General features: G+C 33.5%; 2 protein-coding genes across 3 annotated transcripts in view; both read left to right on the top strand.

The window, feature by feature from the left end:
- Positions 1-3,527: 3,527 nt before the first annotated feature.
- LOC138306969 (arylsulfatase B-like) overlaps positions 3,528-24,143 on the top strand; it is a 31,503-nt gene continuing 10,887 nt past the window's right edge. The window contains exons 1-14 of one of the 2 annotated variants that reach the window (XM_069247572.1): positions 3,573-3,828; positions 5,200-5,311; positions 5,657-5,708; positions 6,236-6,339; positions 6,856-6,962; positions 7,458-7,522; positions 7,955-8,056; positions 8,555-8,618; positions 9,112-9,209; positions 9,783-9,919; positions 10,297-10,355; positions 10,606-10,729; positions 10,940-11,094; positions 11,842-13,173. In XM_069247572.1, coding sequence (XP_069103673.1) covers positions 3,723-3,828; positions 5,200-5,311; positions 5,657-5,708; positions 6,236-6,339; positions 6,856-6,962; positions 7,458-7,522; positions 7,955-8,056; positions 8,555-8,618; positions 9,112-9,209; positions 9,783-9,919; positions 10,297-10,355; positions 10,606-10,729; positions 10,940-11,094; positions 11,842-12,014 — 1,458 coding nt within the window. In that variant the 5' untranslated portion in view covers positions 3,573-3,722 and the 3' untranslated portion in view covers positions 12,015-13,173. Of the gene's footprint in view, positions 3,829-5,199; positions 5,312-5,656; positions 5,709-6,235; positions 6,340-6,855; positions 6,963-7,457; positions 7,523-7,954; positions 8,057-8,554; positions 8,619-9,111; positions 9,210-9,782; positions 9,920-10,296; positions 10,356-10,605; positions 10,730-10,939; positions 11,095-11,841; positions 13,174-24,143 lie in introns of those variants that run through there. The other variant, XM_069247574.1, reaches the window with a different exon arrangement.
- On the top strand, positions 15,678-24,090 carry LOC138306970 (arylsulfatase B-like). Its single transcript, XM_069247575.1, has 14 exons — positions 15,678-16,496; positions 16,859-16,970; positions 17,246-17,297; positions 17,619-17,722; positions 17,906-18,012; positions 18,662-18,726; positions 19,315-19,416; positions 19,984-20,047; positions 20,877-20,974; positions 21,446-21,582; positions 22,184-22,242; positions 23,030-23,156; positions 23,316-23,467; positions 23,859-24,090. Exons 1-14 carry the CDS (start codon positions 16,391-16,393, stop codon positions 24,029-24,031), a joined length of 1,458 nt encoding a protein of 485 aa, XP_069103676.1. The 5' UTR covers positions 15,678-16,390; the 3' UTR covers positions 24,032-24,090.

Here is a 24,143-nt window from a genome sequence, read left to right as displayed (position 1 = left end):
TTTCAAACAAAGTTGAGATACATTTCTTAATACATTTTCACCTTCACGATTTAAGATTACCTTAACTGAAATACACATAATTAAATCATACATTATTTGTCATGTACATAATTCTTGAAAATTTAGATACATTAATTTGTTTGTATTTTCGGCAATTTGGTAGCCTCCGGAGTTTAGCAATAACAATATTGGTTTTTCATTATTATCGTGATATTTCGGAAATTGTCTTTATATATGTATGATGATACGTATTCATTTTCTTTTTAGTGTTTTGATAAATCAGCAGATTGTAGATTACTTGGATTGTGGCCTTGTATATGTATATATATGCAACTGTTTGGACACAAAAATATGTACATGAATGTTGACCCTACCGATATGATTTCGTGTCAATATATGGAGGCACTGTTAAAGATTAGAGTAGTGTTTTGAACATAAATGGACGGGCAATAGATATTGAAATAAATAACTATACCTATCCTACAATTTTGTGTCATGTGATGACATTTGGTTTATTTTTGGTGTCTTGTTTTTTTACTAATAGTATATTACATCGTAATTGTTTGTTTTAGCAAATGCTACCGGCAATGAATAGACCTAGATTCTTTATTCCGAATTTGCATATTACAGAGTTATCTACACTTGTGGGTAGGTATTGATTGTGACGTAATGTGTTTGCGAGCGTAACGTCATACGTTTCGGAGAAAACGACGTGAATTGCGCTCACAAAATAGTGACGTAACAATCGATACCTACCCGCAAGGGAGCTAACTCTGTAATATGCAAAGACGGAATACATGTATGTACATAAATGTTGATCCTATCGATATCATTTTGTGTCAGTATATGGGACACTAATTACAGCCAATTGAAGTACTATGATTTAAAGAGGCGCGAATTTCGTATAAACACAAACAGTGACACGATGAATTATATTTCCTAAATGTTAAGGAATTTTCACGCATGTTGTCAATCATTTGCTTATGTATCTGATGGTATTTATTTGACTTTACAAGGCCTGTGTCTAATATATTGAGGTTATTTATTGTTTCATAGTGAATAACAGTTATATTTCATCGAGTGGGTGGACATATTGATATTTTTATGAGGGGATGGTTAAAATAACATCACCTGATACGATGAAATTATGCTCCAGCAATAAAAATTGATAAATAATGATAGAAAAGATACACGTCATTTGATATTTTTGGTTTTCAAAACGATATTTTCACTGTAAATGCTATGTTCTGATTGGTCAAAATATTTTTTGTGGTATTTTCCACCCGAGTGAAAATATCATTACTTTGTGATATTTTCTCTAGGGTTGAAAATACCACAAAAATATTTTCACCATAAAACCTTATATTTCACTCTGAAAACTGTAATTAACTGCAGGGTTTATTTTGATGTATTAAGCAATAGTATTATATGGCTAGAAAGGTGAGATCTAACATTTATAATGCTGTATGTTTTGCGATCAACATGTTTTCGCTCCGATTAAGCTCCACAGGTGATTACCAAGCGCGAAGAAAACATCGCGATCCTATTTCGCCGCACATATATCGAATGTGTTGTGGAACCATGTAATCGCACAATTCAATCGTCGTACATGAGGCATGAAAACGCGAAATTAAGCACTGGATTGTTGTTTTACATCATTCTATTTCACACCCATCAACTTAAACGTTAAGTTTGAAAAATACAAGATACATATGTAGCTACTACTAATTTTTTATTTAGAAGAATGAATGATGATAGTGGTTTAATATGATTTGTACCATAACTATGCAAACATTTTGACATGCTGTTTTTTTCTTCAGTATTCTATTGAAAACCGACAGTTTTCATGAATAAGGCTATGAAAATCCTTCAAAAGATAAAAATATTAGATATAATATCATCATAATACATTGTATAGTTTTTGCTCTATGAAAGTTCTTATTATTAAGCTTAATGTATGTGTAAATGAAGACATATCTGCAGAAGTCACTTTACAATTTCTAATACCACTACAAAATTGTGAAATGAAATTGTTGACCACGACGTTACTTCATGGTCTGACCATGTGAATTCATTTAACTGCACAGTAAACGTCATTATAATGATTAGATTTGGTTGTACTACCAAAATTCATTTTTAGCTTTTATTTGTTGGTGTAAAATAAAAAACATGCATTGCATTAAAAGTACTTCTTGTATTGTATTATTCAAAAGTTGGTAACATTTGATGGAAAATCACAAAAGAACAGCTCTTCTGAATTCTTTAGTATGGCACATATAACTTTAAACTCACTTACAAATTCATAGACGACCTAGTTTTTCATATTTTTAAATAGTTAGTACAGAGCTCAGTAATTCACGGTTGAGGAGAGACAAAATGGCTGACTTACATCATGTCATGTGGTATCAGGTGACATGGTCTTTTAAGACATTTAACTTTTGTGTATCCTTTACGTGTCAAGATATAGGACGCTTGTCACACAACGAAGTAATTTTAAGGTGAATATTCTTAAGTTATATCTTATCAAAGTTTCTATAGGCATCTCCATTCGCTTTAAACGGTTGTACATTTTTAGGGTGTTGAAATAAATTACTTTTGAAATGCGTTATTTTTAGATTAAAAATGAAATCTGTAATTTTAAAAGGATTAAAACAGAAATACTACTGTGATATAGCCATTAAAATCAGAAATTTTAAAAACTATTAAAATCTAAAAACTACATCATAATCATTTACCTGAAGTTCCAATAATTAACAAACAGATAAAGAAACCAGATTCGAAAATATGTATTTACTCACACGTTTCAGTAATTATTACTAATTATTTCTTTAATACATTATTACTAAAATATACCAAACTTTCCAGTACAATTTATTTTGAAATGATATCCGAATTGTTATTGTTATTTTTTTCTTGGTATCATTATTTTCATTCAAATCTTGTTTTAAAAAAACTCTATCTATTTCACGTTCATCTCGTGTTTCTACATTCAAATCAAGGTAAAGGTGCATTTAGATATCAATGATCTAAAACTTATCCAGGAGGTTAAGATACAGAAACGTCTAAATAACAGACCAAAGCCAGGTAGGCCAGGTCATAAGGGTATAATGTAGACAGTACTGAGGTCATAAACTGTGTACACACGTAGATATGTTGAATTGAGTACACTAGCTGGTTACATGTGACTAAATAATTCAGATAAAATAACATTAGTGGTCGTTAAAACGTACAAGATAATGACTCTCTATAAGTTGCATGGAGAATTAGAAGACACACAATATATATAAATAATTATCTTGATATAAATATTAACATGAAGTGATGTTGATATGATAATGTCGCCTTTGAATATTGAATATCCATAATCCATGATTGAAATCAAAGCGGGTTGTAGCCTGTTCGGTATAGCAAAAAGAGTCAACAAAAAACGTTGCATTAAAAACAACCATAAATTTCTATGGGGGTAACCATGCATATCACCAGTTAAACTCAATAGGTGTATCAAGTAACTCTATCGTCAATGGTGAACGTGCTAAATCATGACACGAGGTCAAAATCGGTGTACGCAGATGAATGTGTTGAGTCAATACAGAGATAATCACACAGCGAATCGGCATCACATGGTTTGTTAGTGAAAGAGGCTATATATTCACTTTATAAGGAAACAGAAGTATCGTTCGTAAGGGAAAGACGACGGGTTCCTCACAAGACAGACTGACAACATGGCCATTATTATATCGTTGATAAGCTGTGTAGTATTTCTACTGAACTATATACCCGGAGAAGCCAAACAGCCGAACATTGTGTTTATGGTAGCAGACGACTATGGTAAGTATATATATATATCTATGTTGTGTATTCTTCACAGTATAAAATCACGTTTCAAACGGTGATTATTGATTATCACGGGAAGCGCTGGCTATCCGTGTTCGTGGCGTTTCGTATAAATTAAGGCACATATCAACACAAATTAAAACTGTCAACTCAAAAGAAAATGATAATGTTCAACTAATTATGTATGTTCATTCTGAATACTTTGCCTACTTTTCACCCCTGGTCTATAAAGCAGACAGCTGAGCTGGCAGTGTTATTGTGTTGCTTTATATTTTCGCATTTTGCTAAATACTTTAACTATTTCAGGAGAATATCCATAATCTTTCGCTGTTAAGAAAGTATCAAAATACTAAATAAAATATTTAGTTTGATGATAATAGATTCCATTATTTTGTTATCCCGTAGTTACATTTTACCGAGTTAGCTCCCTTGCTGGTAGGTACCATTGTGACGTCATTATTAGTCCCCTGCCGGTGAAACCGGAGGGGACTGGTGTTTGTTCCCGTCTGTCTGTCTGTTTGTCCGTCCGTACGTCCGGCCGTCTGTCTGTCTGTCCGGATTTCGTTTCAAGACGATAACTTGAGAAAACATGAACGGATTTCAATCAAACTTCACAAAATGGTAGCATATGTGAAAATACAGCTTGGGATCGAATTTGGAGTCAAAAGGTCAACGACAAAGCTCACTGTTACTAAAATTAGATTATTTAGAAAATATCGTTTCCCGACAAGAACATAAGAAAAAAATCAACAAATTTTGATCAAATTTCACACAATGGTAGCATAGAAGAAAACATGGCTTGGGATTGAATTTTGAGTCAAAAGGTCATTGTTGCTAAAAAATAGTTTGTTTCACAAATTTTCGTTTCCAGGCGATAACTTGAGACAGAATTTGTTCCGTGTGTTGCATGCAACACTTACTGTAAGCTTGTTTTGTGGGCGCAATTCACGTCGTTTTCTCCGAAGAGTATGACGTTATTCTCGCAAACACATGACGCCACAATCAATACCTACCCGCAAGTGTAGATAACTCTGTAATATGCAAATACAGGAACGATTTAACCTTAATTCACGAGTACCTTAAAATGTCCATGTGTATATTTAGGTGAGATATTCACCACTTTGAATCATTGTATATTTCTTGGAACGATGTTAATAAACCGTTAGAATATTTCTCGTCTTCAATCTTCAAGAACGAAAGTGTCTCCATATGTATTTATTTATTTGATAAAGGTTAAATCGATATTGGAACGAATCCTTCAAGAACGAAAGTGTCTCCATATGTATTTATTTATTTGATAAAGGTTTTAACGAAATTGGAATCCATCCTTGGATATTTCATTATTTATTCATTTATCTATTTTAGGCTGGAATGACGTTGGGTTCCACAACCCTGACATGATTACACCTAATATTGACAAACTGGCGTACGAGGGGGTGATACTAAACCAGTCTTATGTACAGCCAGTCTGTACCCCGTGAGTATAATACTTCAAGTACTTATCGAAAAACCTACTTAATTCTCAGTTAACATTAGGATTTGTTGATGATCATACAATAATTACATATTACATTTCTCGTTGATGATAACACATTAACCGCGCGATATTTTATTTTTATCTATTTATACATTTATTGTAAAAATCAATTACCAACTACTCTGTTCTGATTTCTAGTCTTTTTATTATCATACAGTGAATATTGTTTCTAAACTTCATGTCATCCAAAAAAGATTCACTTACCATTTAAGTCAGCCATATAGATTTGTTTATCATCTTCCTAAGCCATCTCCCTTGGTTTTACTCATTGGTTACATATTACAGGTCGCGGAATTGTTTCATGACGGGAGTTTATCCATTCAAGGCTGGATTTCAGGTAATATATTTACATATCCCATTCATTCATAAAAAACAAGCTAAAAGGGCTAGTTTAGATCGGTAAATCATAAGCACAAAGACAAAAAAAACATGTAGTAAAGACTAAAACTGTTAAATTTAATAAACAAGCATGGGAGCTCTTTTTTTCGTAACTAAAACCAATGTTAAACATGCTTACTTTCACATTTCGCTATTTGTATTAATAATCATTTTGTAATTAATTCAATTAGGTAAGTAAAATGTTGTGTACAGTCACATTTAATTTGAATATCAAAGATGCATTGTACACGTTGTTTTTACTATAAACCAAAGTTTTTTGCTTAAAATTATATTTTGCGTATTCAACAGTCGATTTGTATTCACAGAAATGAAACGTAATCGCAGCGAAAAAAGCTGTGCTACTTTTTCTGAATGTGAATCGCTGTGAAAAACGTCGTAAAAGAAACCAGAAACTGCAAAATTAGGTCACTGAGAGAATAACTTGGGTACTGTAGATGATTGATTCTTTTGTATGTTTGTATTTAGCATGGAGCCCTTTTACCTCAACAAGCAGTATGTTCACCTGCCGAGCTTAAATTTCTGCCGCAATACTTGAAGAAACTGGGATATGAGACCCATGCTATTGGAAAGTAAGTAATGATATATATATATAATTTTATTTAGAGATGAAAAACAAGTGTCATTTAAGTACGTTAATTCTGAAATGGCGGGAAATCAGAGTACACGGGGAAAATCCTTTTTGGTCAGTACCTTGCAAATACCACACGAACTTTAAAACGTTCTGTCAAACTATATTCCGAATTTGCATATTACAGAGTTATCTGCACTTGCGGATAAGTTTCGAAGAAAACGACGTGAATTGTGATCACAAAATAATGACGTAACAATCGATACCTATCCGCAAGGGAGCTAACTCTGTCATATGCAAAGACGGAATATGCTTAGTATGGTAATATTGACTCTTCAACACTATGCCGTAGTATATACATATATACTTGTGAAACTTACCATTATCAGTTCTGACATTTTGGAAATTTACTGGATTCCAGAATGTACATTTTACTATCAGCATCCTTGATGAAAGCCGAAACAGTGGCTTGGTTTCACGTCTTGTTTTTCTTTTATAAAGTTTGTTGATGTTTCAGGTGGCATCTTGGATTTTGTAATTGGAACTGTACCCCGACGTACCGTGGGTTTGATACTTTCTACGGCTATTACCAAGGCCAGGAAGACTACTACACACGGACAGTTGGTATGTCGCTTCAGCTCAAAAATAAAATCTTATGTGGATAAAATCTTACGTGGATAAACTCTTAACTGGGCCTTGAGAAGTTATGGAAGTACAGTAATCCCTGTTTACATTTTAAAGTCTTGTCTAGTTCTGAATGGTCAAGGTTTTGAAATATATCTGTATAAATTATATGTATTTTTATTTAGTGACGTTATCGGCGAGAAACTTCACGCGTGAGGTGCAAAAAATGATGACGTCATATAATTCTTCAGCACTTTAGATGTACGTATTCTGACGGATTTGATTGTTCAGTTCGATGGAAAGCGCGTCCATAGTTTAACAAAAGTTCGAGATTAACTTAGTTTGAAATTCCATTCAAGTGAAAGAATATATAACAATCCCCACCAACCCATCTCTTACCAAACCACCGCAAAACCAACGATAATAGCCCCATACAAATATTGACGAAGGTCCATGTTGATAAATAATTATCATTTATTTAATAATGTGTTGCAGCCGGAGGCAAAGACTTCAGAGACGATACAGCACCTGTGCTACCGGACACATCGCAATACTCAACAGTACGTACATGTAAATAATGTTCAAATTTATTAACAATATGTAGTGTTTACTACCAACCTGAAGAGTTATTTTTTTAATGCTATAAAGTTGCGAAGACATACGTTTTGAAAACTACTGAATTATTTTGTTATATTCTTTACTCCAGTGATATGATAGTGTCTGTAACGTATTACATTATGTAAATCAATGTTGTTTTTCCTGTGAATACAGCTTTCATCGCTTTCTGTGAAAAAATGTCATTTTCTCAAACAACGTAATTATCTATAATGTTATACGGCATCATGTTGTGAGAAAATCGAAAAAGACAGTGGCAAAAGTTTAATGATGCGATTTTTTGTAACCTAAGACTGACTCAAATAAACTTAAGATAAGTTGTTACCGGTACAGATCTTTAGAATATATCAGATTTATTTTATTTCATATTGTTTCAGTACGTGTTTGCTGAACGTGCAAGGAAGCTGATATCTAAACATGACAAAAGCAAGCCATTTTACCTGTATTTCCCATTCCAGTCGGTTCATACGCCGATAGAGGTATGTATAATGGTAATTACGGATCATGAATCACCAACTGCCAATCAAATCGTCCGAGTACCACACGTGACTTTGTATTTTGTATTATGTATGATACAATACTCGCTACGACATTGAATAGGTACTTTACGTTAGCGATCATCAGATGTGACTACATACTGCTTGGCGACCGGCCGATTATGATTCTTTATCTTTTGTTTCTGTGAGGAATGTGTGTAATAATTTGATATACATATTGTGAGATAACTCGAAAGATGATATTTAAACGGCGAATATAAAAAAAATGCATCGCGAATCAAGAAAATTCCAGCGAAGATGCTCACAAGAAACGAGAATCAAATAAGTTTCGCAAATGATAGGTTAGATTGCAGCTTTTGAATATATATTAAGTAAATCCCGTTTTATGTTTGATATGCTAGCTCAAATCTGAAATTATTAGACGTTGAATTAGGACAAATCAGAAGAAGACATTGATAGGTAAATTACTTACCATTTCAGGTTCCTAAATCTTACGAGAACATGTATAGCAATATAAAGAATGAGGGAAGGCGGAAATACTGTGGTAAGTATGTACAAGAAATATTCAACACGAAAGAATAAGAAATATTCTAGCAAGTGATAAGCTGTATATAAAGATATTTTAAACGATAACAGCTCAGAACGAGGGGAAATGGTTTAAATAGCTTTGTTATAATCGTCGCCTTATCCTATGTAAGCTAAGAGAATGAAAATGACCCCACTTGTTTTTGAAATTATAAAGAGTGACCCCATTTTATCTGAGAAAAAATTCCCAATTTTGGAACAGTGTTTGGATAAACCATATAGACTTGGTCAAGCGATATAAATTGTGGAAAAATGCGAAAATGCATTAAATGAATAGAAATAGAATACACTTTGTGGTAAATATTGAATAAAAAGTTTCATTAATGTATAAAACAAGTTTTCAACATTCAATATTACTATATATATACCAATTTTAGTTTCAGATATTTAACTTGGGTATGTATCATCAAAAGATGAGTGTTTATACCTTTTTCATGAAATATCGTACTTAGGTATGGTAACGGCGATGGACGACCTCGTCGGTAATGTGACGGCCGCCCTGAAGGAAAACGGAATGTATGACGACACACTCTTCGTCTTCACTGCCGACGTAAGTGTATAAACAAAAGCTTTATAACGGCCGACGTAACTCCATGGTTGTAAGCATTATTTTCAGTCATATTGCAGACGCCGTCTTAAAAATGTACATACAGCAATTGAATCTGCAAGGTAATCGCGCTTCGGTTACACCTTCAACGAATTAGTTAGTGCAATATTATACTCATGGTCATTCACATTGCCGAGTATGGTATCTCTGTGAAATTCAAGCAATGCTTTAATTGCCGGCGTCTGCAATGTAACCACCATTTCCATTTACTTTAACGAAAGTCTATGTAATTTAAGAACTAATTCATCACACTGTCGACGTCTGTAGATTTTTTTTCAACACTTTGAAGCGAAATTTAGTCCCACAGCTGACACAATTTAACAACACATTCATACATGTAACCGGCGTCAATAACTGATTTAAAAAGCCACTTTCAAACAATAGTGTATACAAACGTTGTTGTTTAAACACTTCAATTGTTTCTTACATCCGTTTGTTTTACCTATCCCTCCTCATCATACCCTTCACAAAGTTTACAATGAATTTTCTTTTTATACAATACGTTGTCGTTTGTAGAACGGAGGATGGACACAGTTTCACGGGAACAACTACCCGCTACGTGGGGGTAAAATCACGATTTATGAGGGAGGTACCCGAGCAACAGCATTTATTGCCGGCAAAATGCTGGAAAAGACAGGCTACACATATGATGGGTAGGTAACAAAATGCAACAAAATATTAACTTTGGTTTAAAATTTTTGCTTTTTACGTGGGGATATTATGGGATACCACGAATATAAAAATACAACTCGAAATTTGTTTTACAGATTACTTTAATAATTATTACATAGACAAGCGACTGATATTTCTGATCAAGAAATAACTCGAAATCTACACTCAACAGAATCCCCTTCATACAATATTAATTATTTCAACATGTTTTTGTGTGATCAGATCAAACTGTTGAATTTCGTTAATTTTAAACCTTAATCATTTTCAGACTTAATGCCATTGATATTATTAACATTCTACATGCTGAATAACATTAAACGAACCTTACACATACTGTACTTTGCATTTTTTCTATCAGCATGATGCATGCCGTCGACTGGATGCCGACCATATTGGCCGCCGCCGGAGGAAAACCAGGTATTTTACTTCGTATTCTACAGCTTCCATTAGGTGTATGTAATAGATATATACAGTGTATAATCTCAGCTTTAAATCCATATGGAAAAAACAAAGATCAATAAAGTTGGACACCCATGCCTTTGTAACATCTGTCGCAGCGAATGTATAACAAATTCAAAATCTAAATATCGTGTTTTATATACATATGTCTAGTTTACCATGTAACAAACCGGAAGTAACCTATACTTCAATGCACATATTTCCACAGATACGAAAATCGACGGTATAAATCAATGGGATAGTCTTAGAACTGGTGCGCCATCTAAAAGAACAGAATTCATTTATAACTTGGATGATAAATTCCCACCTTTAAATGGCCATGCAGCTATCAGGTAAATTCATCTTTTTTTTTCAAATTAAACATTTAAAACAAATCTGGGATTGGTTCCATTAATGACGTCTATTCTGGAGAGTCAATAGAACGACTGTTTACTTCAGAAATTCACATGCAGCTCGATGCAGAAAAAAGTTCCAATTCAATTTTCAAACTCTTATCATCATATGTTAACTTTAATTTTAAAATGTTTATGTATATGTTCCAGGGTTGGAGATTTTAAACTAATAGAAGGTTTCCCAGGTATTTACCCCGGTTGGTATAAACCGGAAACGGAAACAGAGGGAAACCCAAATGTGTCTATGTTACATCTTACACACGAAAATCTCCAGTATTTTGGACGACAGTTATATAATATAAAAGGTAAGTGACACACAATTTCTCTATTTATATTTAACAGCATTCAATAAGTCAATACTTATAAGTGTATGTTTTTTATTTGTTTGTTATTAATGTGAATCTCTGACACAGTCGTATTTTGATATAAAGAGGAAAGTGCGAATTCATGATTAATAGGCACAGTGCATAAGGAGAGTGTAAGAATGTCAGTCATAACCATTGGATTGCAACAAGGGATCTGGCTACAATTTCTCGAAACAAAAGTTCAGACTTAAGTCAAAACTTAAGTTTTTCTCCTTATGTAACTTATATGGAAACTTTAAACTTAAGTCAGTTTTGGACTTAAGTTTATTTCGAGAAATCGGGGCCAGAGACACTTCATGCTTATGAAAAATATACGAATGTTACAAATTGATGAGTGAGTAATTTCATCAAGAAATTTATTTAGTTCGCTTAAAATTATGAAAGCTAGGTTAAAAATCTGATAATAACGGGATATGGACCTGTTTGTCTTTGATTTTGGTAGTCGTCATCATGATGATATGAATAAGCGGCTAAGATTACATTTTACCACAAACTACGTACGGAGCATGCAGAAACTAGTTGGTCGATGTATTTTCTTCAGGAACTCTGGTCTTCTCTTTCATTGTGTCATAAAACGTATACAAAATCTTTTGAAATGACTTACAACAACAATAAGATGAATACACTTGAATGATATATTATTGTTGTCACAAATTAGCGATACAATGCCACACTTTCTTAATTCAGATGATCCAACTGAGCATAACGATTTGTCACTAACGCACTTCGAGAAAGCAGAGGAATTGAGCAAGAAAATGGCGGAGTATCACAAACAAATGGTCCCCGCCAACTTCCCGGGAAATTCCGCCGAATCCAATCCACAGAACTACGGTGGCTATTGGTCGCCCGGCTGGTGCTGAAACAAAAAAGTCTAAATCTATTCTTCTATGTGTACAATTTTATGAAAAAACTATGACAATTTCTTTTCACGTACAATTCAAGTAAACGTATTTTTAAATGTAGCCCTTTATGTCTTTGTACAATTTCTGCCAACATTTACTACAACATTTAACAAAATATTTTTGCGTATAACCTAAGGTCAGGGTTACATATTTCTTGGAAAAGGAAGAACGTTAAACTCCGCAAAAATATCAAATATAGGCATTTTAGAACTATTTGACTTTCAATTACAAACCAGAAAGACACGAAATTATACTGACGCGATAATAAGATGTTTAAAGTAGTTCAATCGGTATGAAAGCGTGCGAGACACAATAAGAAGATATTTGAGGTTTGAGAACCTTTATTGAAAATATAGGCCAAGAATTGTTGGAATAAGAATTATGGTGTTAGAATTGGGAGACAACTCCAGAAGTGAAATATGAGATGTTTAAACCAGGGTAAACTGCTTACTTAAAATATAATTTTTTAGTGAACCGACATATTGTTGCAACTTATCATCAAATGTTCTTTGTTTCCATATGGCGATGATATAGCATGACCTGTGTGAAGTCACAATGACACTGACATCACGTCAGGAATTGAAAATGACGAACTTTTTACTTTTAATTTCCTCATGTACAGTTTTATCTTGCTATATATAAAAAAGACCTAATATTTGATTGTTTTGTTTACTACAATTTTATATAACCGGAAATCCTGTCAATGTCATACAACATTACAGTACTATAATTATACATTTTATCAATTTTAATGAGTACGCAAAATAATGAAAGAATGGGTTTAAAAGAAACGTAAAATGCGATCAGTAAAAACAGTATAGATGGATTTTTTCAACCGCAAAATTGCTTTGATGAAGATTTATACTTCACGATAATTATGGATAGTACCATTACAATATATTTTATCATTCTGTAGTTTTTTGGAGGAGGTGATAGAATTATTCGTTTGAGCAAATAGGGTGGAATTAGCATATCCATGACGTAAAATGAAATAACGTCAAATGGTTAAACTATGACAGAAAATAAAAAATCATGACAAAAAGATAAAGTTTTATTTAAAGAACATTATTGCTTGTTAAAAAATTTTTTTTCAAAAATTAAATTATCATGAAATGATGCCATGGTGTTAAATTTGTTTCTTGTGTTTATTTGATTTTTGAATGTGGTATTTCAAGTACAAGGGGAGCTATCGAATACCCTCGATAATCCGGACTCCTTCGCTCCAAACCTGAACAATCCGGATTAAGAATTTCTCAATCTGCTTCATTCTGTGTTCTTCGACAAGATGGAACGTTATGGTAACCCGTTCCCTGACTTTTCCGTCCGGACTGCGAATTTTCTCGACTATCGGCGTCCGGATTACCGAAGGTCCACTTTATCTATCCAAATATTGGAATACATTTAGGACAAAAATCACAAAAGCCTCTTTATGAAATGCGAGATTAACAGCAATTTAAAACCCAGTAACAGCCCAATGTGTATCAACTACTTATTTAAAAAAATATAACAATGTCGAAACATTAGTTTTGGTATTTTTTATTTTAACGTCCTATAAATAGCAGGTGTCATATAAAGAAATGCGTGATTTGTTGGTGAAGGAAAGTTGGAGTACCCAGAGAAAAAACCACCGACCAACGGACAGTATCTCGCAAATGCTCCACATGAGATTCGAACTCGCATCCCAGAGGTGAACGACTTGCGGTAATATGTCGGACATAATAACTACTCGGCCACCGCAGCCGTGATTATCTAAAAAGGGGTCTGGCTAAGATGTCCTTGCTAAATTACTAGATTGGTGACTTAAAAAAGGAGACGAAAATATCACAATTTAATGTTAATGGAGTCAATGTTCAACAAACCATTACTTAATATTGTTATAAATGTAAAAATTAAATGATGATACAAAATGATACGTAAATGTCTAGGACAATTTATTAATAAAACACGCTTAAACATGTGTTTATGATATAGATATGTATATTGAGAATAGTAGATATGCCCTGAATTTCGTCTTTTCTTATTGGTTAATACATGGTCACGTGAGGTTCGATATGTAGCATATCGCCTCGGGGTTTTCATTTTTAGAAACACCAAGTTGATATACTCTAATGTCATTACCCAAACGTGAGGTCTTAAGGTCTTGTAGCCACCATTCTTCCTATAAATAACATATGAATCGTTTATTTTTTTGACATTTGTCAAATGAACTTAATATAATACATTATGTTTTCGAAGTCAATTATCATGTGAAAGTAAAATATCTGAGTGAATTTGCGACCTGCCTTTTGTTCCTATTCTTGCTACAAATTTTGCTGAATATCTTTTCATTATGCATATTAATTAGACGATATTTAGTAAAATTTAAAGTAAATATATAATCAAAATGCGTTTACTTCGATCCGCAGGATAATTTATTTTGGAAAAAAAATATTGTGATAATATCATATATAGAAATTAATTAAGAGAAAAGAGAAGAAAAAAAGAAATTGATTACGTTTGATTCGGCCCTTATGCTCTCATTCATTATTTAAGTCATTATAACACTATATGAATATATGAACAAAGGTCCATTTCCTCTTTTCCATATGAAATGACTACTTTGTACAGACTGAACAACATAAAAAAATTGATGTCATTCAAAAAAGTAAATATCAATGTAAAAATACTCGTCAGTGATTTGCAGATCTAAACAGAAATATTGATCAATGATATTTTTGGAGTTTTTCCTCTTGAATAACATAAATACAGATACATTGTAAACCAACTTACATTCTCAGCTGATCAGTTCCTCGATTTAAGTTTCAAAACAAATTCTCATTTATTAATTTTAGAAAATTTACGTTGGATAATTTTGTAAAAAAAAAAAAATTCGGAGAGATAAATTTTTTCGCGTAAAATCGCAAAAGTAAATCAAACGCAAAAGAAAGTAGGATTACAGTAGGTTGTCTGTCCTTGCACAGAAGAAGCCAGGGGAGTTTTGAGCTTCGTCAATATTGCATATTTACATGATTTCCTATTAGCTTGGAACTTAAATATGGTGTGGTGATAAATCCTACAATTCTGGATTGAAGTGTGACTTCATTTGGCTACATAAATGGCCGGAACGCCTTCACCAAGGGTACAGCAGGACTTCACTATCACCTCATTACTCGCCTTTTAGCATAGTCATTACACACATCTGTGAATAAGGATGCCCCACCGCTGACAAATAGTACTTGTCCTCAATAATAAGCAGACAAATTAGTATTTTTCTTCAGTTACAAAAGTTACTTACTTTACACCATAACCACCATTGAATAGTTTGAGCTTCTAATTCTATTTTATTTCAAGATAAAAATATCAAAAATTATAAATTGCATCCCGAAAAAAATCCGTGGCACTATGTTCTATATGGAATGAAGTACTGATTGTACATGCACCAAAAGCAAAATTATTTTAAATATTTTTTGTGTTCATGAGACTCATACATGTTTGATCCCAATTATTGTTCATATGATGAGTATCATTTCTGCTCTGTCGGCGATTGAGCATCTTTTAAGCAAATGTATTATTTCATATCCAAAGTCACTTAAATTGAATCAAATGTTAATGAGTAATTTGTCGTAATTTAAAGCTTTTAAAATCTTTCATAGGTAGAAATATACGTGATTCTATTAACATGTAAACATGTTATTTCTTTCATGCGTGGTTACATTGCAACCAAAAAATAGAACAATAGCAATAGATAGGTCGCACATTAGTCACCCGATTTTTTCCTTCCTTTTTACACTGTCATTCAACACGCGCAAATCATTTTCCAAAATATTTCTAAAACTTAGACTATAGAATTATAAAATTTCACTCTAAAAATGTAACATAAAATTGTTGACCACAACTTGGTGTCTTGGTTTATGCTGTGTGCTCAATTAACTGCACAGAAGATGTATATCGCGATTTTGAACATAACTGCCAATATCAATGTTAAATCATTATCTGACTTTGGTAATCTTAAAACCTATGCATTGAATGTATTGTTGTAATCAAAATGTTGATAATATCTGGTGGTGAATCATATAACAAAATCTCTTCTTGATTCGTAAGCATAAAAATTACGGCACATATCACTTTAATCACGTTGAAATTTCATGACACTAATAAAAATCATGTGATGTCTGTCGATACGAGGGTTGATGTAGATATGTACTAAAACATCGTTATCAACGAGACTGATAAACCGCGTAAGTATTTATCAATACCCATCTACCCACACCACCAATCCTTGTGTATATATACTTGTGTGTATTACCAAATTTCTAGACATCTCTGTTACATTACGACAGGGGGCGATACACAAGATGGCGTCCAACTGTTTCACAAAGATTCTTTGTGTTTTCTCTTTGCTTGTCGTTACCGCCTACACTAAACCTCCAAATATTGTATTTATGGTGGCAGATGATTACGGTAGGTATACTCTGATTAAATACTCGTGATTAATTTTGGAAATACATTAGAATGTTTACCATTATTATTTAAACATCTTATATATCTGCGTGGAAGATCATCATCATTTATATGTGTTTCTGGGAGGTTGATGCTGTGTTTGGTAAACATTAAAATGCTCATCGTTATTATTTATTTATCTATGTATTTATCTATTTCTTTATTTCATTTATTTCGATTTATTTTGATTTTGCACACCCCTGATATTTATTTATTTATTTAGGCTGGAATAATGTTGGATTTCACATCTCTGACATTTATTCAATTGTTTAATCATTTTATGTGTTTATCTATTTATTTATCTATTCATTTATTTATTTTAGGCTGGAACGATGTTGGATTCCGAAATCCTGACATGATCACACCTAATATTGACAAACTAGCATACGAAGGGGTCATACTAAACCAGTCTTATGTACAGCCGGTCTGCACGCCGTACGTAATCCATTCGTATTTTTATTATCTGGCAGATACAAATATGATATTTACTCATTGGTATATCTATATGTATCGTAGATTGGGTAGAGTAGCCACATATTTATAAAGGATTTGTTTCGAATCGAGACAGTGTCAAGTAATAAGACCATTTGCTTCACTGAAATTTCGCAATGTCCATCTTGCCACCAAGTGGTTTGTGTTTGAGCTGACAATATTATTTCAGGTTACCATGCATCGAGTATTTTTTGTTTGAGTTGTCAATGTCATTGTAGATCCCGTAACGCTTTTATGACAGGCGTGTACCCGTTCAAAGCTGGACTTCAGGTAAAAGTATTAATGTTATCATAGTTATTGCTAGTTAGAAAATCTAAATTTAAATAAACTTTAAAGCTAAACTTAAAAATGTATTTGTGATAAAAAAATGTAGCAAAGTATCAATTTTTCTCCTAATTCATTTCTAAGACACCCCTCGGATATGAATGGTATTACCGTTTCCATGGAAGAGGAATGGCCATTTTTCTTTTGCTTTTCTTGGTTACCTTTCTCTGACCAATATCTGACATAAATAGCGTGAATTGACAATCTTGCGTTCATTCTAAACATTGCTGAACTCTGTCGTCAACTCTGGAATGATGTTTGTTTCAGCACTTGGTCATACTTCCAGAACAAGCCACGTGCGCCCCTACCAACCGCACGTTCCTTCCACAATATCTCAAGAAATTAGGGTATGCCACTCATGCTCTTGGGAAGTAAGTACTGTTACAGCGAGATAATGACAATGAAACCACTATATCATCAAATAAACTTACGTAACCGCAAAGTTGTAAAATATATATTCTTGGAGGAATAGTTCCATTTCTCATATGAAGCAAAATTAAGCCTCCTCAAATAATTTGCAATATACAGTAATTAGAAATTGTATTTTTTTAAAGGTGGCATTTAGGATTCTGTAAATGGGAATGTACCCCAACCTACCGTGGATTTGACTCGTTCTATGGATTCTATAACGGCCAGGAGACATATTATAACAGAACAGTCGGTATGTATATCTATTTTTATACATTTGGTTCGTTGATTGGTTGGAAACTTTTGAATATACACATATTACCTATTTTCAACATCATAAAGAAAGATACCACACAAAAAGAAACAAGGAAAACAAAGACTATTAAAATCTATTACATGTAAGTGATCGAGATCGGGTTATCTCAGTCGAGGGCTAAGATTGTGTAACATAATATATTTTTTCTCGCACCTCCAAGATATAATAAAAACCATCTATAAACGCGTTCAGTGTAAAATTATCCCGTATTTGGTTCAAAGCCGATTGACCATCATTCCGCGTAAAATTATAGTTCGGTAAAACGATGTTCAATCGGTACATACTTTTTTAATAATTAAAAACAACAACCAAACAATGCATAATAAATGACTGAATGTATATTTCTAATAATAATAATTGTCTCCGGTGTGTGACGTCACCGATTTGAGAGTATGACGTCACTTGCGCGGACTGTTACATGAATGGCGTAAAATTCCGCCAAAAATCGCGTAAAGGTACCAGACAGATCGGAAAAGACAGAAAAAATCTAGCACTGTGTATCATGTGAGATATCCCTGTCCGGGGTGCGAGAAAAATGTCACTGTAATATTTATTTGTTTTAAATAAATGTTTATTTTGTTGATAGTCGGTGGTATAGATTTCCGCGATGACAAAAAGGCAGTACTTCCCGATGTTACCAAATATTCCACAGTAAGTACTCAATCGTAATTCATTGTAAAATGGGAATATGAATATGTTTATTGATACTGTATTATGTTTCTATTGTTACACAAATAACACGTAATCTGCAGACTTTAACCCCCCCCCAAATCTTATTGGCGAATATGCGGTTTTGGCGTATAATATAGTTATCTGCCCTTGTCAGTAAGTATTACCTGTTACCTAACGTCGAGGTCATATATTATCGGTTTTTACCGCTCTCACGACCCATCACAGTAATTGTTTCCAGGTGGTAGTGGCATCATGTGTTTAGGAGCGTAACGCCATACTTTTAGGAGAAAACGACGTGAATTTAGCTAACAAAATAATGACGTCAAAATTGAAACCTACCACAAGGAAGCTAACTCTCTAATAAAATGGAATGTGGTTTGGCCTGCTCTTCCGGGTCACCAATATATAAGGTTCCTACTAAAATAAAATCAGCCAACAACTCTTTAGTTCAGTTTTTTTTTACCAATAGAATTTATGACTTTATTTATATAAGATACCAAAAAATACTTATTTGATGAAGTACATTACTGTCAATCTGCAAATATCTTGCCATTTTTCCACTTCCAGTATATTTATGCAGAACGTGCTAAAGAGATAATTGAAAAACATGACCAGGATGAGCCACTCTTCATGTACTTCCCTTTCCAGTCTGTTCACGAGCCTATTGAGGTATGTGTGTATCTGTGCCTTTCATCAGTTATTACTGAAATTTATTATAAAGCGTGTAATCACTTATAAAAGATATTTTATGTCCACCATCTCAATAATACCCTTATGCCTGGACAAAGACGTAGAATATACACACCGTAACACCGACTTCCGGAAGTAGTATAAATGCGCGTCAGACAAAGCATATTAGATCTGTATTGATAACGAATGTATAAATGTTATAAAAACATAAATTCTACATCTGAAATAAAGTTATTCTGGAACTTTATGAACAAATTGAAAACCAGCTGTTACGGGATTCCATCAAATGACCGGCTGGTACATCAATCGTATAACGTTAATTTAAAACACAAAAGTTTATTTTATCGGAACACTAAAATAACAGAAATGGTCGGTCGAAATGTAAATTTAAGAAATAATATTTATTTTGTGTTATTAAGTTGTATGTAAACTGCATTTTGAACATATATTTCAACATTTAAAATATTTATACACCAGTAAACACACAAAAATAAAAAAAATAAAATCATTCCTAAGCATTAACATATTTATCTTTGATACTTGAAGGTACCTGTAAGCTATGAAAACATGTATAGCGGAATCAAAAATGAGGGCAGAAGAAAATACTGTGGTGCGTATGAATTTAGGTTATCTTTGTTATCAAATAGTTCATATGTGAATATAAAATTGGTTTTAGTTTTCAACAGCCATTGTGTGAAAGTCTTTGTGCTTTGTTACCTGTATCATAGAATTACATCATTTAGAGTAGGGTGTCTCATTCGACATTTGTGAATTAAATGGTTGTAGTCGTTGTATTCTCCCACCATTCACTGTTTTAAACGAAAAAAATCTTTGTCAACCCGTAGGGTGTGATAGATTACTCCCGCTAACGTTTTGAACCTGGAGACAACTACGTGACGTCATGAACTCATGTGGTGTAACCGTTGCGTTTAATGTCGGTTACGTCATCAATATTAACGTGTAATCGATGCAACCATGTTCATATGGCGATGAAAAATGTTTCTTTTTGGACTATAATTTGTTTTTGTATGTGAGTGAAAAAGAATCTTTTCCTTCCTATGAGGGTGTGACAACAAAATCACAAGCCTCGGGTGAATTTCTAAATGTCCAACCATCGGCAAGCCTGGGGTTGGACGTTCATGAATTACCCTTCGAGTTGTCATTTCGTTGTCTCACCCTCTAGGTAGGGAAATATTCTATAAGTCATCAGTATGGGTCAGTAAGATAGCGCTATAAAATACTGTCGAGTATCATACAGCACGGACATGCCATAGTCACCAAATTTATCTACACACAGACCACGTTCACAAGTGGTTACCAGGGAAAATAATACTTAGATCATGTTAACTGTTAAGTGTTGAATGTTATTCATCATAATTCAAATCACACCAATCTACTACACACCTAGGCCAACAAAATTGATGTATAAAATATTTTAGGTATGGTAACGGCGATGGACGACCTTGTCGGAAATGTGACGGCCGCCCTGAAGGAAAACGGAATGTATGACGACACACTCTTCGTCTTCACCGCCGACGTGAGTCAGATTGGGTTCAAACTTTAACCCTGTCGTCTACAGACAATCATTCAGTTGGTTAGAGTGTTTAATGGTTATTTGATCTTTTTTAACATTATCTTACATCATGTTTCACACGTTCAATTACCTGTACATAAAAACATGATTTGATTAATAATTATTAATTAATTCAAAAACTAATTCAAATTCAAATGTGATTATAAACATATTTGTTATCAGTAAGTATTCAATCAGATACTTTCAAAACTTTTGAAACGTTCACACAATATCTATTTAATGTGACATTAAACAAATCATATTAAAAAAGTGTTTCAATAAAACAAAATCCCTACATGCACACGATAATATTAAATAAAACAAATTTTGGCATAAACAAAAACGAACAAGAAGACAGAATTCATTATGAACATTGAATGCAGTTGATGGTTTGCAAAGACTACCGACTTATAGTTATGTCCATTCTAAAATCAGAATGGTGGCTGGACCACGTTTCACGGAAATAACTACCCGCTACGAGGTGGAAAGGCTACTGTTTATGAAGGCGGAACTCGGGCCACCGCTTTCATCACCGGGGCTGGACTCATGAAAAAAGGTTACACATATAACGGGTTAGTATTTCTGTATTAATTAATTAATCAATTAATTACCTTATACATAGCTAATATATATACACCTGTATATATAAATATACACCTGTATATATAAATATACACCTGTATATATAAATATACACCTGTATATATATATAAATATACACCTGTATGATATAAATAGATACGATATGATGTAGTTTACTTACTGTTATTTCTGAATAGAGGATACTTCTGATTTTGTGACAAATTATATGATGGTATGCTGTTAAGACTTATACTGGCATACTTTCATACTTTCATTTTATCGCAAGAATAACACTATAGTGCTACTAGCGTTATTTTAAATGTATGCAGAGTTAACAACATATCTGTATAGCACAAATTCGGCTAGTATAAGTTCTGAGAATACCAAAGAAAATTAGTATATGTACAGGAATGCCTGTTAGTAGCCATCAAAGAGATTTCTGACACGTATCATAGAAGTAGAAGCCTATTACATAATGGATGGATATCTACCTTAGTTGTTATACATGTAAATAGACAACTTGGTATCGTATCCAATTCCGACACATTGTTATATACTTGTGTATATATTTTTCATCCCATCTTTTGACAGCATGATGCACGCTGTTGACTGGATGCCGACTATACTCTCGGCGGCTGGAGGGAAGCCGGGTAATTATCATCAGTTATAAATCAGTCCCTCCTTTGGGTTTTGGTTTTATTAGTTTAACGTCCAATTAACAGCCAGGGTCATGTAAGGCCTTGTCAGGTTTGTTGGTGGAGGTAAGCCGGGGTACCCGGAGAAAACCCACCGACCAGTAGTCAATACATGGCAACCGTCCCACATGGGATTCGAACTCGCGACCCAGAGTTAATAGTTTTACTGCTTTTATGCTTTTTATATCTATTTCATTCAGATGACAACAATGTTTATATAACTTTTATAAGCGTTTTAATATACTGCAAACCAACTTTCTTCGGGTGTGGTTTACTTTCGCGAATTTCGCGATCCATGCAAATTCGCGAATGTTTATCTCCGCGAATTAGCGTCTTCATAATTTATATTACTATAAATTTCCATTCCAATTTTAAATTCGCGAATGTTTGTCTCCGCGAATTAGCATCTTCATAAATTTTTATTTATATGAATTTCCTCTCCAATTTTAAATTCGCGAATGTTCACCGTTGCGAACCTGTGAATAGAAATCGCGAAATTTAGTAGCAGCGAAAGAAAGTTTATTTTACACTAAGGCATACTTATCATAGTATCATGATTAGAAAGCACTTGTTATCGCCATATTGTCTTATTGTGAAAATACAACACTAACAATGCATGTGAAACTCGCGAAAAAACAATTAATATATGCTACAAACCTTAATTCATGTTTGAAATCGACCACCATATGCTATAAAATCTGCGAAAGTAATTTATTAGTCGATTTGACCTTTAATTGTACAGTTGACACAGACTTGGATGGAATTGACCAATGGGACAGTCTGAGGACTGGCGCGCCCTCTAAAAGAACAGAATTCATTTATAACCTGGACGATAAGAACCCACCGATATGTGGACACGCAGCAATCAGGTGAGGTTAGAAAATCAGCACGAAGATCCACGATTGCTTACCAGCCAACGGTTTTTCTTATCTGGTTGGCAAAAACAGTTGCCGTAAAGTAAATACGATTGATTCTTCCGTTCATGGGCGTTTTTAAATTTAGATGATATGATATTTATTTTTATATAGGGTTGGAGATTATAAGCTGATCGAGGGGTATCCAGGGGCATATCCAGGATGGTATAAACCGGAAACAGTATCGGAGCAGAATCCGGACACCGGAAGTACAAAGCATGAACAACAGCCGAATATTTTAGGAAGAGAACTATTCAATCTGAAAGGTATTAAACGCTGATGATATATATCTATCGCAAAAAACATTAACAGAAATCATTTGGGTATAGTTACACAAACTCTAATTTGAGTACGTCGATTCATTCCTTGATTGCTTTCTGATTTCTATGTAGTCTTTTATAATTCTACACGTAAATTTTTTGTGCGTATACCTATGAGTATTGTAAATTTATTGTTCATCATTCTCATTAATGGCATAATATCCCGATGTATGGCATTTTGAAATATCAGTATACGCACTCTTTCATCGTCTTATTTGTCTTTTTTTCCTGAAGGAATGAAAATGTTCTTTTTCACATAATTAGAAAAACAAATGTTTCAATACATTTATCGGATAAATTAATGCTTTTGGTGATTGTTGCCGTTGTTTTTTTATAGATGATCCTTATGAGCACAAAGACCTGTCATTAATCCACAGAGACATAGCAGATCAGTTAAGTAAGAGGATGGCCGAGTACCACGCCCAGATGGTGCCAGCCAACTTCCCCGGGAATACAGCATCAGCCAGTCCGAAAAACTACAACGGTTACTGGACCCCGGGATGGTGTTAATTAGTTATACAACTTGTAAACAAATTAGGAAATGTTTTGAATAAAATTCTATAATCTTTTGTCAGTTTTTTTTATATTTTATTTTGTTATCTCTCCTAGCATTACCGTATAT

The sequence above is a fragment of the Argopecten irradians genome, chromosome 14 (genome assembly GCF_041381155.1).
Source record: "Argopecten irradians isolate NY chromosome 14, Ai_NY, whole genome shotgun sequence".
Classification (NCBI taxonomy): Eukaryota; Metazoa; Mollusca; class Bivalvia; order Pectinida; family Pectinidae; genus Argopecten; species Argopecten irradians.
Note: the sequence above shows the minus strand (reverse complement) of the source record. Positions and strands in the feature narration are given on the sequence as shown.